General features: G+C 35.0%; 1 protein-coding gene across 3 annotated transcripts in view; it reads left to right on the plus strand.

The window, feature by feature from the left end:
* Positions 1-16,584, plus strand: part of LOC136042405 (putative inhibitor of apoptosis) — a 96,303-nt gene that overhangs the window by 62,588 nt on the left and 17,131 nt on the right. For 2 of the 3 annotated variants that reach the window (XM_065727388.1, XM_065727383.1), the window contains exons 5-6: positions 8,555-8,626; positions 14,047-14,207. In XM_065727388.1, the coding sequence (XP_065583460.1) occupies positions 8,555-8,626; positions 14,047-14,207 (233 nt within the window). The remainder of the gene's footprint in view (positions 1-8,554; positions 8,627-14,046; positions 14,208-16,584) is intronic. The other variant, XM_065727395.1, reaches the window with a different exon arrangement.

Raw genomic sequence — 16,584 nt, forward strand, 5'->3', positions numbered from 1 at the left:
CTTCGTAAGTTAAAAATGCCTCATTTTTTTTTAGAATCCCCCCCCCGTCTCCCTCAAACTGCAGATCCGTTCCGACTATCTCAATCACGTATCTAGGACTTCTGCTTATTTTCCCCACCAAGTTTCATCCCGATACCTCCATTCTAAGCGTTTGCCAAGATTTTAGGTCCCCCCAACTCCCCCCCAATGTCACCAGATCTGGTCGGGATTTTAAATAAGAGCTCTGAGACACGATAACCTTCCAAACATCAAATTGCATTAAGATCCCATCACCCACTCGTAAGTTAAAAATACTTCATTTTTTCTATTTTCTTCGAATCAACCGACCCTCCCACGCCTCCCCAGATGGTCAGATTGCGAAAACGACTATTTCTAATTTGATCTGGTCTGGTCCCTGATGCGCCTGCCAAATTTCATCGTCCTAGCTTGCCTGAAAGTGCCTAAAGTAGCAAAACCGGACCGACAGAATTGGCGATCGCTATATGTCACTTAGTCAATACCAAGTGCCACAAAAACTGAGTAAAATATATAAGCAGCACCAAAATTTATTATTTTGTATATATTCTAAATATGTAAAATGTATTAATATTATTGTTCCAAGTCAAAAAATATTAACACTAGAATATGTGCACAGTTTTAGAAAAGGAATTGCAGCTCCCCAAAAAGAGATTTGGCCTTGAAAGAAATTTTGCAATTAAATTTTACATACATGAGAATTCTAAAAGTCACTTTTGACAAAATATAAAATTTCTTACTTTTCTTCCAGAGAAATATGGTCACGTATGCGACTATTCATAGTTCCTAGTCGTAACTTCCTAAAAGAGAGTTAATTTTTAGTTGTCAGAGAGATCTATTACTCCTTCTTAAGTAAACAAAGAAACAACGATATAAGAAATTGCCCCATTGTAGGATTTTGGTCGGTATAACAACAATTTTGCTCAAACAGGGACAAATTATTACTGAGCAAAAATTTTGAGAATTGTTGAAAGGGTATTTGTATGGCCTTTTAGGCTTAGAGGTGATTATGGCGTGCGGTGTACCATTTGTTTCTAAACGTACATGCAGTCCGCGAAAATGAACTTTTATCATAGACCGTTTACCAAATAAAACCAACAACAACAGAGTCACATTGTTGCATATTATCTATTAGGGTGTTGGTCAATGATTTCTTTACGGGGAGGGAAGAATATCGTGGCCCCAAAAAAGTCTTTAGACCCTTTTTTTTTAAACTTCCTATGAGCGGTGTTTCAGATGGATTGAGTTGCGGATTTGGGTACTGATTTAAGCTCTGCCCTCCCTTCATTGTAAATAAAGTATATATATATATATTTATATATATATATATATATATATATATATATATTATATATATATATTATATATATATATATATATATATTATATATATATATATATATATATTATATAGATATATATATATATATTATATAGATATGTATATATATATATATATATATATATATATATATATATATATATATATATATATATATATATATATATATATATATATATATATATATATAGTATATATTAGACAAGTGTACTTCAGTTCAAAAGGTAAATACATTGAAATAATGTTATGCAAAGTACTGTGATGTTTGATCAATAGAATCGGGGTCGAGAGGGGCGATAGACTTTATTACATTTACTGTAACTCTTGTCATGGTATTAACATTGAGCAGAAATTAAATATATAAAAAGTTTTTCTTCAAATTGAAAAAATAGCAACAGAATTTTGTCGCCAATACTTTAAGAACAACTGCTCAAGCACAAGAACTAGAATGGGATAAAATTATTTTACCAATATAAAAAATATGTATCATTCATGTTCTTTGTATGTTTTAATGTTGTCCTTCACTTTTATGCGAAAAAAGCTTGTTTTTTATTTTATTTAGCCTGACATGGTACTAATTTCACTGGACAAACTTTTCAGTTTGTAATTGATATAGTCGTTGAAGTGCAAGGGGGAGGGGACTCGTTTATTTATGGTAGTTTTCATTCATTATAAGTTTCTTTTTATCGTTTGGTTTAATTTCTATTGGCTTTGTCTTTCATTTCTTCATTTATAGTATGTTTGCGAGTCTAAAAACAGTTATTAATTAGATATCTGGTCATGTCTGCATTAAATTGGGGAACGAGAGTGAAGTAGGCCTGGGCTCTGCTGTTAGATCAACCAAGATCATTTACACGACTCTGAGTGATATTTTTTTTTTCAAGTTAGTACCAGTTGCCACTCTTATAGGTTATCCATACTCTTTGGCCTTTCCTATGAAAAATTTCACGGCAATAGGCCACTAAAAACATTGAGCCATATCGGTCACTAGTCAACAATTTGCCTTGGTTTTCTCCCTATAGTTGTGTCTCTTGAAATTCGCTTCAAAGGAATGAACAGAAGGGTTTTCAGGGATAATATCCCTCGGGGACCCATTACAGATGGAGGTGCAGCGTGTTACAAAGCTATTCATGAAGTATGCGGTGAGATGTCTCTTCTTATCTGTAATCTTATATTTACGTGTTACTGTGTTTTTCGCGTCTCTTACACCGCATTATTTGAAGATACGTAATTTGGTACTTTATTTTGTAATTTAATATTTATTTTCAACTTCGTGCACTAAAGAGGGAGGCTTTGAATAGATAGGGATGGAGGAGGAGCGTGCGTAGCTGTGTTGGCCTTAGGCGGCTTGGTGCTGCGGTGAGTTGTTAGTAGTAATAGTAGTAGTAGTAGTAGTAGTATCCATGCGCTGCAATAATGTACTACTATTTTTTAGATAAAAATTCGAAAGTCAAGAAATTTTTGGGGCATTTATTTAGTATTAATTATAAAATATTCTTTTCAAAAAAGAAGTTTTTCAAAGCAAAGAGCTGTTTCAAGCTTCAGATGATCAGAAATAAAATCTTATGAAAAAGACCGAAATTACAAATAAAGAGTAATATAAGCCCAGAACGAAGAGAAATTAAATTAATTGATCGTATCAAACCTAAAGACAATATATAGCCTACTAATATAGATGAATAAGTAAATTTTAAAACAAGTAAAATTAAACTGATATTCAATTCAGATTATAACGAACAAGAAATACTTCTAGCATGCCCGCTTCCCCCTCCTCTAACTGTAAGAGTTCTGAAGCGTTTTCCATTATTTTCATTTTATTGAAAATTATTTGTATTTTGAATATTGTGCTTTGTTTTATTAGTTCATTAGACTATTTTAAACAAGATGGCTATTTCAAAATTTTGATCGGATGTTTTTGAAGGGAGGGCAGCTAGAGTGTCTTTGGAGTAATAAAAGCTATAATAAAATATTGAAGTCTTATGGCTCTTTGCTATAGGCACTGATAAAGTGTTGACTCTATAAAATCGCATACATGCAGAAGGTTGGAACTCAATCAGGCGTTTCGACGCTAGCATATCCTCTACTGTATAAAAATATTCCAGTTGTTGTGGGGCTCTTCGATTCCAGTTTTTTTTTTCGTCCAGGAAGGAGTCATAAACTTAGGAAATAATAACCAAAAATTCGCTTCTCGAACGCGCAGTGACTTTTTGAAAAGATTTCATGTGGTTATTTTATAACAAATGACATTTGACGCCCTAAAATAAACCTATTTCAATAATATAGTAAGAAGTTTTTCCATAGAATAGTTTTATTCTTGGTACGTAAAATGTTTATAAAAACAATTCAAACGATAAAATTTTGCTTGAAGTTTTTCACTTCAGAAATAAAAATGTACTGCAACATAAAATTTAGCTTCAAATTACAAAGTCCAAATATGAAGAGGTGGATCATTGGTCTATGATAACGTCCAAAACGCTGTAATTTTCTACAAAACACTACACTACACGTTTTTTAAATCCGGTGGTTCCATCCGGCCCTCTTGGCTGCCTAATTACAACGACTCTAGTACCGAGCTCTTCTTTTCTGTAGCCCCTACTTCTCTTGCTGGGTGGCACATATACTTTAGACGCTTTGATTTTTTCTGGGTTGTCACTAATTGAAGCCAGTCCTGCATTGGTCAGTATACTGGATTTCCGTTTTCTATTAATTAGCAATAAAAGTTCTTTCATAAATGGCTGAACTAGACAATATTCTACACTGTTGGATTTATGAAGGATATCTGATATTGAGTGCCATTGAATATCTAGAATCTCGTTTTTAACTTTTGGCTCAAATTCGAAGCCTTCATCTACACCATAATTTACAAAGAGCTTGCAATATTTATTATATTTACCACAATGTTCAATCCACTTGTTTGCATCGATGGAATTTTTGCAATCATATCCGGTTTCTTCATTCACTTCTCTGATTGCACATTCTATTTCAGTTTCGTTTTCTTCAATTTTCCCTTTTGGAAAACTCCATCTCGATTCTCCTCCAACTACTTGCACGAGCACTACTTTGTCACATGTCTCGTTAATTAGAATACATCCATAGGTTTTTATTGCCGCTCTTTGTCTTTGCCATTTGTTGAAAATTGCATTAACGTTTAAGGCTTGGCTCTTAAGAACTCCGTCTCGCTCAAATATGTAACGCATGAATCTTTTGAAATCTTGGTTGTCCCGTGATACAAGCAGATGGCTATAATCACTATCATACAGAGACCAGTATAGTAACTGAATATTGTTGCAAACTTTATTCATGTCCCTCTTGTCTTCCTTATTCATTTTAAGCATAAACTTTTCATTTGACATACGGCCAACTTCCATTTCGCACTAAAGCGTAGCTTCAACGCTAAAATCACGATTTAACTATCTATTAGCTTAACTCTGTTGTGAACTGAGTGCAGTATGTCGCGTGCTCCTGATATTTATTTCGTGGATGACGTCACTAACCTTGTTTCCACTATGGTCTTTTTCTGACGTCATTTTCATTAAATTTGAATGACGTCATTTTTGTATATTCTATCTTTTCTAATAGGTATTCATTTGTAACTTGTTCTATTTTGGTATTATTTATCAATGGGGACCAAGTACAAAATATAGTTACTCTTGAAAATAGGTCATTTTTTAATTCTTACTTGTCCTGCATCTGCTGGCTTATGATTTTTATCTTTGATTGCTAGTACTAGTCAATCAAAGTTTCTCGGGCTTCTCTAATCATAATGCTCGTAAACCAGGTAGCTATGCATGGATTTATCTTGCGGGTCTGTATTTCAAGAGAGGAAAATTTTAAAATTAAGGGGCTACAGACTCTCAGAAACTATGTACACCAGGTGGCGCGTGCCAAGAGCGCTAAGCATGGCGGAATTGTGCCAAGCCTGACAGAACTGTGACAAGCGTTGTTGAATTGTGTGGCACATGTGCCATTCTGAGATGTAAAACACGTGGCAAGTAGTAGGCAATGCTTAGGTGAAAATAGCAAAGAGATGATTAAATGAATTAAAAAGTATGGAAAAATTTTGCATCTAGAAATTTTTATGGAAGTATTTTAAGATTGAGGAGGGAAAAGGTGAAGCTGCATGGGAGAAAATTCTCCTTCCTGTCAACGTGCATGACAAAAAAACTTGAATATTTCAGCCATTATTAGGCGGGTTAAATTTAAGTTAAGTTTATGATCTGCTTGATGTTTAAATCAGCTAATTTTAAAGTTTTCAAATGTGATTGTATTCTACCTCTACCTCTCTTTCCCTTTCTCCCTTTTTATCCATTTTCCCCTTTTCCCTCCTATTCTTTCTAAAAAAGAAGAAGAAATTTCTTTGTTTTATTTTTGTACTCATCGAGAAACTCAAGCAGAGCTAGAGAAATATGTATTTATGTATTCTACCTAACACACTCAAGAAGTCAAGTCAAGTTAGGTTAATCATAATGAAATATACCAAAACATTATGGAAATATAATACTTTAGTTATATAATGATATAGTTTGGGCTATATATTTTAATGGCACTTGGTATCTACCAAGTGACATAGCGATCGCAAATTCTGTCGGTCTGTCTATCGGTTTGTCTGTCCTGGTTTTGCTACTTTAGGCACTTCCAGGTAAGCTAGGACGATGAAATTTGGCAGGCGTATCAGGAACCAGACCAGGTTAAATTAGAAATCGTCGTTTCTCCGATTCGACCATATGGGGGGCGGGGAGTGGGGGGACGGTTAAATCGGAAAAATTAGAAAAAATGAGGTATTTTTAACTTACGAACGGGTGAACGAACGGGTGATCGGATCATAATGAAATTTGATGTTTGGAAGGATATGGTGTCTCAGAGCTCTTATTTTAAATCTTGACCGGATCCGGTGACCTTGCGGGGAGTTTAGGGGAACTTAAAATCTTGGAAAACGCTTAGAGTGGAGGGATCGGGGTAAAACGTGGTGGGAAAAATAATCACAAGCTCTAGATACGTGATTGACATAACCGGAACGGATCCGCTTTCTTTGGGGGAGTTGGGGGGTGGGGTTAATTCTGAAAAATTAGAAAATATGAGGTATTTTTAACTTACGAAGGAGTGATCGGATCTTGATGAAATTTGGTATTTGGAAGGATATTGTGTCTCAGAGCTCTTATTTTAAATCCCAACCGGATTCGGTGACATTGGGGGGCGCTGGGGGGGAACCTATCATCTTGGAAAACGCTTAGAGTGGAGGGATCGGGAGGAAACTTGGGGGGGGGAAGTAATCACAAGTCCTAGATACGTGATTGACATAACTGGAACGGATCCGCTCTCTTTGGGGGAGTTGGGGGGACGTTAATTAAAAAAAGAGAAACAAATGAGGTATTTTTAACTTACGAAGGAGTGATCGGATCTTAATGAAATTTCATATTTAGAAGGACCTCGTAAATCAGATCTCTCATTTTAAATCCTGACCGGATCCAGTGTTATTGAGGGGGGGGGATGTACATCTTGGAAAACGCTTAGAGTGGAGAGATCGGGATGAAACTTGATGGGAAGAATAAGCACAATTTATAGATATGTGACTGACATAATTGGAACGGGTCTCTTTAGGGAAGCTGGGGGTTGTTAATTTGAAAAAGTTAGAAAAATTGAGGTATTTCAACTTAGGAATGGGTGACCGGATCTTAATGAAATTTGATATTTAGAAGGAACTCTTGTCAGAGCTCTTATTTCAAATACCGACCAGATCTGTTGACATTGGAGGGAGTTGGAGGGGGAAACCGGAAATCATGTAAAACGCTTATAAATGTTGTAGATACGTGATTGACGTAACTGGACTGGATCCACTCTCTTTGGGGAAGTTAGGGGGTGGGGTTCAGTGCTTTGGCGAGTTCGGTGCTTCTGCATGTGCTAGGACGATGAAAATTGGTGGGCGTGTCCGGGAGCTGCACAAATTGACTTGATAAGGTCATTTTCCCCGATTCGACCATCTGGGGGGCTTAAGTGGCTTGTTTATAAATAGGACAAAAATTGTCTTTTAATACTTAATCATAGCCACCTGGACAACCTGTGGGTCCTATCACAGTAAAAACTTGCCTCCCCGCCCATATAACTCAAAATATCGTAATTTCGCGTAGGAACTAAACAGTTATTTTGTTCTGGTCCTTTAATTGAACGATAAAAATCAAAATAACCCTAATTTCCAGAAGTTATGAACAGATTCAAAAGTTACAGCCATTTGAACGACACAGTTTCTCTCGCTTGTCCTGTAAAATTACCTCTCGTAGCTTTGATGATAACTACATTTGAGTCCTAGAACCATCGATTCGTTTATGATTTAATTAAGGCGACAGTATCTTGGTTGTCCAATGTTCAGAATAAAACCATAAAAGAGCTTTACATAATTAGGATCATGGGCGATTTTAACTGTACCACTTTTTCCAATTATTTGTGGGAAGGAATTCCCCTAACAGATCTAATGTTTTCAGCTACTATACCAGTTTTATGTTTCTTCCTGAGATTCTTAACATCGTAAATGTTTTATGGGCAAGATGTATTCAAGTTTTAGTATTTTTCGTTTGTCGTTAAAGCTTAATATCGTCGGAGGTTTTAGTAGTCTTATCAAAATTCAGTTTCCGAAAGTTCCAGTGAATAAATCTCCATTCCGGCAAACAGGGTTTCTATTGTCGCCTCGTTTTATTTCTAACCTTTTACGATCTTTGGTTTACAGCCACCCCCCTCCTATCTTAAAGTTGGGACTAGGGAAGTGCCGCAGGCAGTTTTATAACCCTTTTAATGGCCAAAGCACCTAGACTATTAATTCATTGTCTTTGTTCGTTTTTTCTTTAAAACCCTGGTGACACATCAGCTAGCCGAACAGTGTTCTCGGAGATCGGCATGTTTAAACAAGGCAAAAATCAGTTGTGATGATTCAGTCGTGCGATTAACAAGAAAATAAAGAGACAAGAGTGTTCTTGTGGAAAAAATAAATGAAAGTACAATTTTATGTGAAGGAAATAATTAATTGGCATAAAATAGAGTTTAGTGACAATATGGGAATTGGGTGAGTGATTGACAATTTGGTCTCACTACTCATGTCTTTAAAGATCTCATTTGTATGAAGTTTGTGTTATATATTTTGTGACAATGGGGATACCTTGTTATTGTCATTTTGACATTCATGGTATTATTGACTTTTATATTCGACAGGCCAAAAACACTGAAAGTGAAAGAAGGCTGGAAGAAAAACTGAAGAAAGAAATTGAAGGGTCCGTAGCCAAGGTCAGTCGCTTTTATATTCGAATTGCATTTAAGGAAGCTACTCCTCCGCTAAATTCAACAAAATTCAACAAAATTCAACAATATTCCTTTTAATTTGTCCCTTTTTGAACTTGTTCGCTTAAATAAATTGTAGCCATTGAATTTTCTTGGCTTCAAAACTAGATAGGCAGACGTATCTAATCAATGTATAATTTTGGCCCCTTGATTTTTTAATTTGCATAATTCGAAGAAGAAAATGAATGAAACAGGTTGACTTTTCCTATCATTCAACAGTACCGCCCACCTAAGTATTTACCAGGGTGGGAGGGGGTGAAGATTTGAAAATTTGATTTGCTTTTGTATAGTTTTTCCAAATACTGCCAAATGTGTGCACTTTTCGAAGATAATCCACTCCACTACCCCTCTATAAATAGCTTAGCCCTGGGCTATATATGAAACGACCAGAGAATAAAAACTCTACCTTTAGATTACTTGTTTTATGCATATTTCTAACAAAATAGTTGTTACACTGAAAAATTACCTCTCCCTCCCATGGACACATACATAAGCTGTAATAATGTATTTGTTTGTTGCTCTTTTCAATGGTTGATCTATTGTAAAACCGGTTACTCTGTGTAGACTAGCAGCAGATATCCAGTTTAACCTGAGTGAATGGACTGAACATTGGATAAAAAAAAATATAAGGCTATATGAGACCATTAGGGAGTGGAGGGGCTGGAGATAAATTGCCAAAAACGAAAAAATGATCATAAAATTAGCAATAAAAATGCCTTTTTTTTTGTTTTAGCATGTCTCTATCTGGAGAGCCGCTATTCTTAAACTTTACCAAAAAAAATTCGGTACTTGTTAATAAGCGAAACACACCCACGAAGCGAAGTTAGGTTGATCCTAATGAAATAACACCTTCATATAATCTTTAGTTTATGTGATAATATAATTTGGGCTATATATTTGCACATTAGGAAGGTTGGGAATAATGTATTTGGACTGCACCCCTAACCTAACCTAACACCCCCATCCCCTAATGTGCAAAAATATAGCCCAAATTACACAAGTTCAATGCATTCTATCACCCATCACTTATTTTTGTGGCTATAAAACCGGTTTTCTGAGATCTAACTTTAAGCGTAATTCTTGAGTGTTTCGTTTAATTAACAAGTATCGTACCTTGTGCAGTTTCATCATGAACAGAGTATAAGATTTTACTTATGGAATTTCGTAGTAGATATTCTTACCTCTTTGTGTCTAGATCTAGCTCCTATTTCTCATCGACAGGAAGTTCATAATGCCAATTAAAAAAAAAAAAAAAAAAAAAAAAAAAAAAAAAAAAAAAAAAAAAAAAAAAAAAAAAAAAAAAAAAAAAAAAAAACAGCAATAAGCTTGGGAATTTTCCATATAGTCCAGGAGTATGTCCAAGCATTAGAGGGAAGGCAGGGATGCAATTAAACTAGAAGCGACTTTGGAAATCCAATTAACAGAAAATTTTTGAATATAATAGAGTAAGCATTTTGTTATATGGTATTATGGCTAAGACTGTTACTGTATTTTCTTCCGTGGATATCGATTCCACGGCCGTGCAATAAAAGGGAGCAAGAATTTATAAAGTGTGTGCCTAACCGAAGAGTATTTTCAGAATACAGTATAAAAGGCATCTTTGCTGTCCCCTCAAGGAAAACATCGGTCTATTTGTCTCCTGGAATAAAGTTGATGCAATAAAGTTTCTTTTGGGGTAGTGGCATTCCCCAAATTTTCTTTTGGGGGTGGTGGGTAATAAAGTCGATAATTATTATAAAGTTTGAGATTGTAGGATACTGTTTGCGTGCCATTTTTTAAAAATATTTCCTAGTAAAAAAATCATTTGATACCTGCTCGAATTGACCTAGGTCAAGAAAAAGACTGGGTTTTATTTTAAAACTTTCTATTACTTCCTTATCTATTTTGAGTGATTAAGAACTTGTTTATTTCTGCTTCAAATGACAATCATATACTTTCTAGGGAAATAACTTTTACTTGTGTCAAATGTTCGGCATTATTAGTTCTTTTATTTCTAATTGGAAATGTCCAGACCTGTTTTTTCGTTTTATTTTGAGTTTGGAATAGTTCTGTGAGACTATAGTTGTGCTCTTCTCTGGCTAAAAAAGCTACAGGACTACCTGAAGAGATGACATTTCATCGTGTGTAGATAAGTTTGCTCTAGGTCACTGAAAAGAATGAAGTTAGAAGGGTCTCTACCCCTCTTCAGAGGATGCATTTCCCTGCATGATGCACTCAATTATTATATATACAGTAGTTATGGGTACCGCAATATGGACCTTTAAGAATTTTGGGATATCTGTGAAAAGAGGATGGGCTGGTGTTGTAAAAAAATTCTAATCAAAAGTACTGAATATATTTGCATCTTCTCCTAAGTGGTAACACTAGCTATTACGGGCAATTGCAAAAGTCTTCCCGTAAAACGAGTCTATAAATTTTTCTGGGGGGGGGGGTGAAATAATTATATTTTATCAGAAAAGGGCTATGTTTCCAAGAAGATTGCCGATTTTGTTTACCAGGTGTCTAGCCTGGTTAATAACCTGTTCTTCGCCACTCGTTTTTAAATCCTTGCATCAATCAATCATGCTTAAACGCGTTTTTAGTAATTTTGATACCTTTCTATTGTAGTATTGGTGGTTATTTATGGCCGGTCAGCTACAGGTGCGCAAATTGCTGAGGTTTATTACTGTGCTTGTTTAAACTTGCACTTTGACCTTTCTTCCTTTCGGTTTTTCGTCTAGTTTTTCGTATTTTGATGTAGTAGGTGTCATGTTTCTTTATTTTTTTCCCTGAGAAAGTTTTCGGTACCAAGGCCAATGGCACCAATTCACGAAAATGTTTGGAATGGGGGCTTTTTTTTTTAATGAAAACATTTTTCATTAAAATGATTTTTTATTAAATTTTTTCTCAAATTTGGGAGGGTGAATTTTTTTTACGAAAATACCAAAAAAGCACTAAATCGAAGGAAAGGCAATTTACCCCCTCTGCTCTCCTTAATTGACGCCTGTGACCAAGGTCCAGTAAAATTGGTTGGGAAATTCCCAAATCACGTGGAAATAGAAAGTATCGAATTGAATGATGTCTAATTTCTTGCTGTTGTGCTAGCATAGAGTGAAGAAATCCCTCTCCTAGATAAGTCAACTATACTCAGTAAAGTTTTTGATTAAGTCCTCTATGGGAGTCATTGTCAAACTTTTTGGTGGATGCGCGTGTAGTTTTTGTAAGGTACTCCTTACTACAGTTCGTTACCAGGAACTGTTTGAAAATAGAGAAAACTCTCATTGCTTTCACGTCATAAGAGTCAGTGTTGCTTTACCGTCAGAATCGTTTATCTTTTTCGGTTCGAACTTTTGAAAGAGGTCCCAATGAATTATAATATGTCACTGCCTGGAAAAACGCTTTTAGAGTAAAACTTGCATTGTGGATTAAAAATTTGTTTATTAGCGGTTCTTGTCAGAATGTTTTTGAGTTTGATCAGTTTAACATTAGATATAAGCGAGAGATTTTAAGCGTTTAACCTCTTATATAAAAAAAAATCCGCAGTATTTGAACCTTTTTAAAAAGAATTCTTATGTGCCAATGTATCTTTGTTTATCAGTAGTGTTGGCGATATTTGGCTTTAGAGACAGTCGTAGAGAAAAAAGAAACACAAAAAACAAACAAGCACATTTATTGAAATATTTTGCACACTTTTTAAGACATCCCTGTATGAAATCTCTTTATATTTTGTGGCGCAGCTGTTTTTTCGCTTTCTGGGAAGTTTACCACAGTAACTGAAATGCATAAACATTTTGGACATATGAAACAAAAACTAATGAATAAAACATGAGTGAAAAACTTGAAACTCCTTATTAAATTGATTCTTCTGAACTTCATGCTTAATCTTCATGTTTTCCACAAGCTTTTTCCTTGCATAAAAATTGTATTTTGTGCCCCTGGGGAGTTGAACCTAGTCCATTTGGTCTACCCCTGTTTGCGTAATGAACATTCTTTAATTTGGTGACGTTTCTCATTGAGTAACCTCTTTTGACCCCTAGTTTTTACTATTAATATGATTTTGAAGAACAATGACCCAAAAATTAATCTGTATTTCATTTTATTTCGTTTCATGATGCATAAATTCAAGGTCATCATCTGTGATTTCTGTATTAGTTTTTGATTTTGAGGAAGATTGTTGTTCTGTTCTTTTATGAAGAAATAAAACATTCCTGCAAAAGTTAATCTTGGGGTAGTTATTATGCAGGCTATGTTGGTTTTATGTCTACAATATAGGTTGAGCAGAGTTGCCGCGAGGTACTGTGGGGACTGTAAAAATCCTGTCTGTTCTGAGAAAAATATATTACGTCTGAAAAAAAAGTATGTAAATGCTTGCGCTTAGCTCCTCCATAAGTAGTAGTAGTATTAATTTATTAACCAAAGGAAATAACACAGACAAAATCAATCGGTAGCACACCAAAAGCGTTGCTTGCGAGGGTGTGTTACTAACAAAAAAGAACAAAAAATAGAAGAGAAAAAAAAACAAAACAAAAAAAACTAAAAAACAATGAGTTAATTTAAATAAGCATAAGCTGTAGACTTGTAAAAGTGGCTGTAGTTCTATCAACTTAAAAAAAAAATGCCTCTACAGAGGTGAGGAAAAGGGAATCTTCCTTAAAATTGCCCTCATGGATTCATCCCATACAACTTTGTCCCCTTTGATAATCTTTTTGTGTTTTGGTGGTTTAAATTGATTAAGATGCTGTTGCAGGAGTATGAGTAAGGAGTAGAAATAAGTATTTATTAAATCTTATTACTGCTTTTATATTATGTATGCAAATTGAGTAATTAAAGTAACAAATAAAGGCTCCCGTCTGTTGAATCCTACTGAGGGATTATCATATTGTCAATGTATTATTATAATAAAAAAGAAGTCTAAAGAGTCATGTGAATATGACGACGAATTTTTGTTTTACTAATGAGTATGATAGAAGCAGGAAGAACCCTACAATCCCTATTACCCACAATCCCTTGTTTTTATATATCCATTATCTTGAGGACATTTCTTATCACAGTATTCTAACATATTATCATTATTTTTTTTTTGCATGTTGATATGCTATATACAAAGGTTCAAAATCTAGAAAAAATTACTTCCCTTCTCCCTCTCAATTTTATCAATTTAACCGTTTTATTGAGTATGTTGCCTAAGCAATAGGGGGTTTGATCTTACTTAATGGCTTTTTGTATACTTTTTTTCTGCGCTTTCTCATATTTGGTTTGCTCAACTTGATTATTAATTATAAAGGATATAAAAACCACCCTGCATTTTGTCAGATTTGATAGTATGGTCAAAACGCAGAAAAAGGATCACAAAGTATCTCCCTTTTTATGTATGATTTATTTTTTAGATGGCAATGGAAGTTGTAGAAGCTACTAAAGTGAGACAAGCTATTTTGAATCAGTTGAAGAGAACAGGTCAAGGATTTACGGCGGTTGATGCGTTGATTATTGCTGCCCTTGAAATACCTGATCAGCCAGTCGAGACTTCATCTTCTGTCCCCTCCTCAAAGTAAGCTTTTTCATTTCAATTCTCTATTTTCTTCCTTTTTCCACTTATCATTTTGTTATCATTGTCTGTATAATCCAACTTGAAACCATGGAGCTTAAAAATCAGCAATTGCCACATTCTTGTGTCAATAAATTGATGAAATGAATCCAATTGATCATTTGCGATCGAACCTACAGAATCCTTTCAGAGTTTTGATATTTCCCCATGACGTTAAACCAAGATTGTAGCTGGCCTCTTTCAGGACCTTTATCCCTTAAGGCGGACCCTTATCTTGAATGTCGAGGGGGGGGGGGTAATTTATCTCTAAAGCATGCGGATATGATTTATTTTTATTTTTGGGTCCCTGTAATAAACACTGTAGCCACGGTACCTCTGATCCTCGTCTAAGTGGTGTTCCTGTTTCAATTAGTACTGGTGCTTAATATGGTTGGATATACCTCCTATTTCAAGTGGCGTAGTGATGTAATCCCTTTCATCCCTTAACTATTTGCCTCTTCAACATTCACAATTTGTATTTTGTTTACACTGGATCCAGTTCACGAAAATGGGACGGGGGGGGGGAAATGTATTCGGAACTCCGGAGGGGATGCAATTTGTGTCTCTTTTTCGATTTTTCAATAGAAATACCAAAAAAAGATATTTTTGATAAAATGACAAAAATAAAGTATATTTCAACCACCTCCCCCCTCCCAATCGCAGCTGCCGTTTGTATACAATTCTTATGTGTCTCCCCCCATGCAGTGAAGCGTTTTGGCTCATGTTTTCCTCGTATAGTCGATATATGATGCCTTTGGTGAATCGAGTCATTATTTTTCTATTCAGGGTTATAAAAAATATAAATTATACAACCTGAAAAACAGTTTTTTTTTAAATTGAAATTGCATAAATTAAGGCCTTAGGGCGAGTTCATCCCATTCAAAAATTATCGTAAAATGTCGTCTCTAGACTGGATGGATACTCACTTAAGGTTATATTCCCTACAAAAGATACGATTTTGTGACAAGCCTACAGCTTTAAGTTACCAAAAAGACAAGACATCTACATCTTTGGATTCATTAGTTTTAGATCTGTTCATTTACACAGCAAGAATTGTGATATCACTTGTGACTTTTTTTTAGAGTGACGTAAACATGCTTGTAAAATAGAAAAAAAAATCTTTTTGGAGTGATTTTGAAACTTTCTTAACGAATGGCAATGTGATGGAAATTCGATCATGTTGCTCTGTCAATTCGATCTAGAAATGATTCCCGCCATAAAAAGTTAAGTCTTAGGGTCTAGGGAAATTGTGTTCAATGGGTACATTATGACCTGAAATTGTCTCTTTCCTTGTTTAACCAACCCCCTCTAAAGTTTTCTTGCATTTATTAAGAGTTTGTGGAATTTCCTGGCCCCCTGCCAAGCAATTTTCTACTTTCCATCAGTGGTAGAGCCTGGAATGTTCATTCCTGTCTGCAATTTTTTTTTTAATGGAAATAAAGTACAACACTAATGCTTAAAACGAATAGAAATTACTCTGTATGTGCTCCTGCTAAATCATTAATCTTTAGACCATATTTTATAAGTGGCTTATTGAAAGTATTTAGGAGTGCAAAAAATTTAGTTAATGGTTGATTGCAAGTATTTTAGCTACCAAACAGCTAGAATTCAACAAGCCAAGCCTCAGCCCATTGACTAGGCAGCCCAAGATTATTTTGTAGAAGGGCATGATCTTCGCAGGATAAGGCTGGTACAAGAAGCTTTAGGTCATCGCATAGAGCATTAATTTACTGCTGATAGTGGAAAGAGCATCATTGATGAAGATGTTAAATAGCGTAGGACCCAAAACACTTCCCTGAGGAACTCTAGTCATAACATGCTTAGAAGAAGAAAGAATACGGTTATAAGAGTCATATAAGTTTACCTCCTAGATTTTGATAAATATCCTTTTTTTGCATCTTCATTTGAAAAGTAAAATTGACCATTGCCATTTATTTGATAGATAAATAGAAAACTGTTCATCCTTCATCATTTGAAAACACCTAGAGAACAGAGATATAAAACTTACTTAAAAACATCTTAAAAGCAGTCTAAAAATATCTATCTTAAAAACAAGTCTTAAAAAAAATCTTTCATTTCTGAAAAAAGTACTTGAGTTTGATTTTTTTTTCATAAGCAGTGTCCAAATTTTCTGTAATCAATAGTTGTATAGGGGATGATAGACTCTGTTCCCTCCTCCAACCCGAGTTCTCAATATTTTTCGACTAATCTCATAAATTGAACTAGGGGCCTCCTCCAGGCCACTCAGTGTGTCCCCCAGGTGGCGATAGATGAACGCCCTACAGATATGTAGGGTATATAATAGAAACTGAGACACCTTCGTCCGGGGCCATAAATACTG

The sequence above is a fragment of the Artemia franciscana genome, chromosome 2, assembly GCF_032884065.1.
Source record: "Artemia franciscana chromosome 2, ASM3288406v1, whole genome shotgun sequence".
Lineage (NCBI taxonomy): Eukaryota > Metazoa > Arthropoda > Branchiopoda > Anostraca > Artemiidae > Artemia > Artemia franciscana.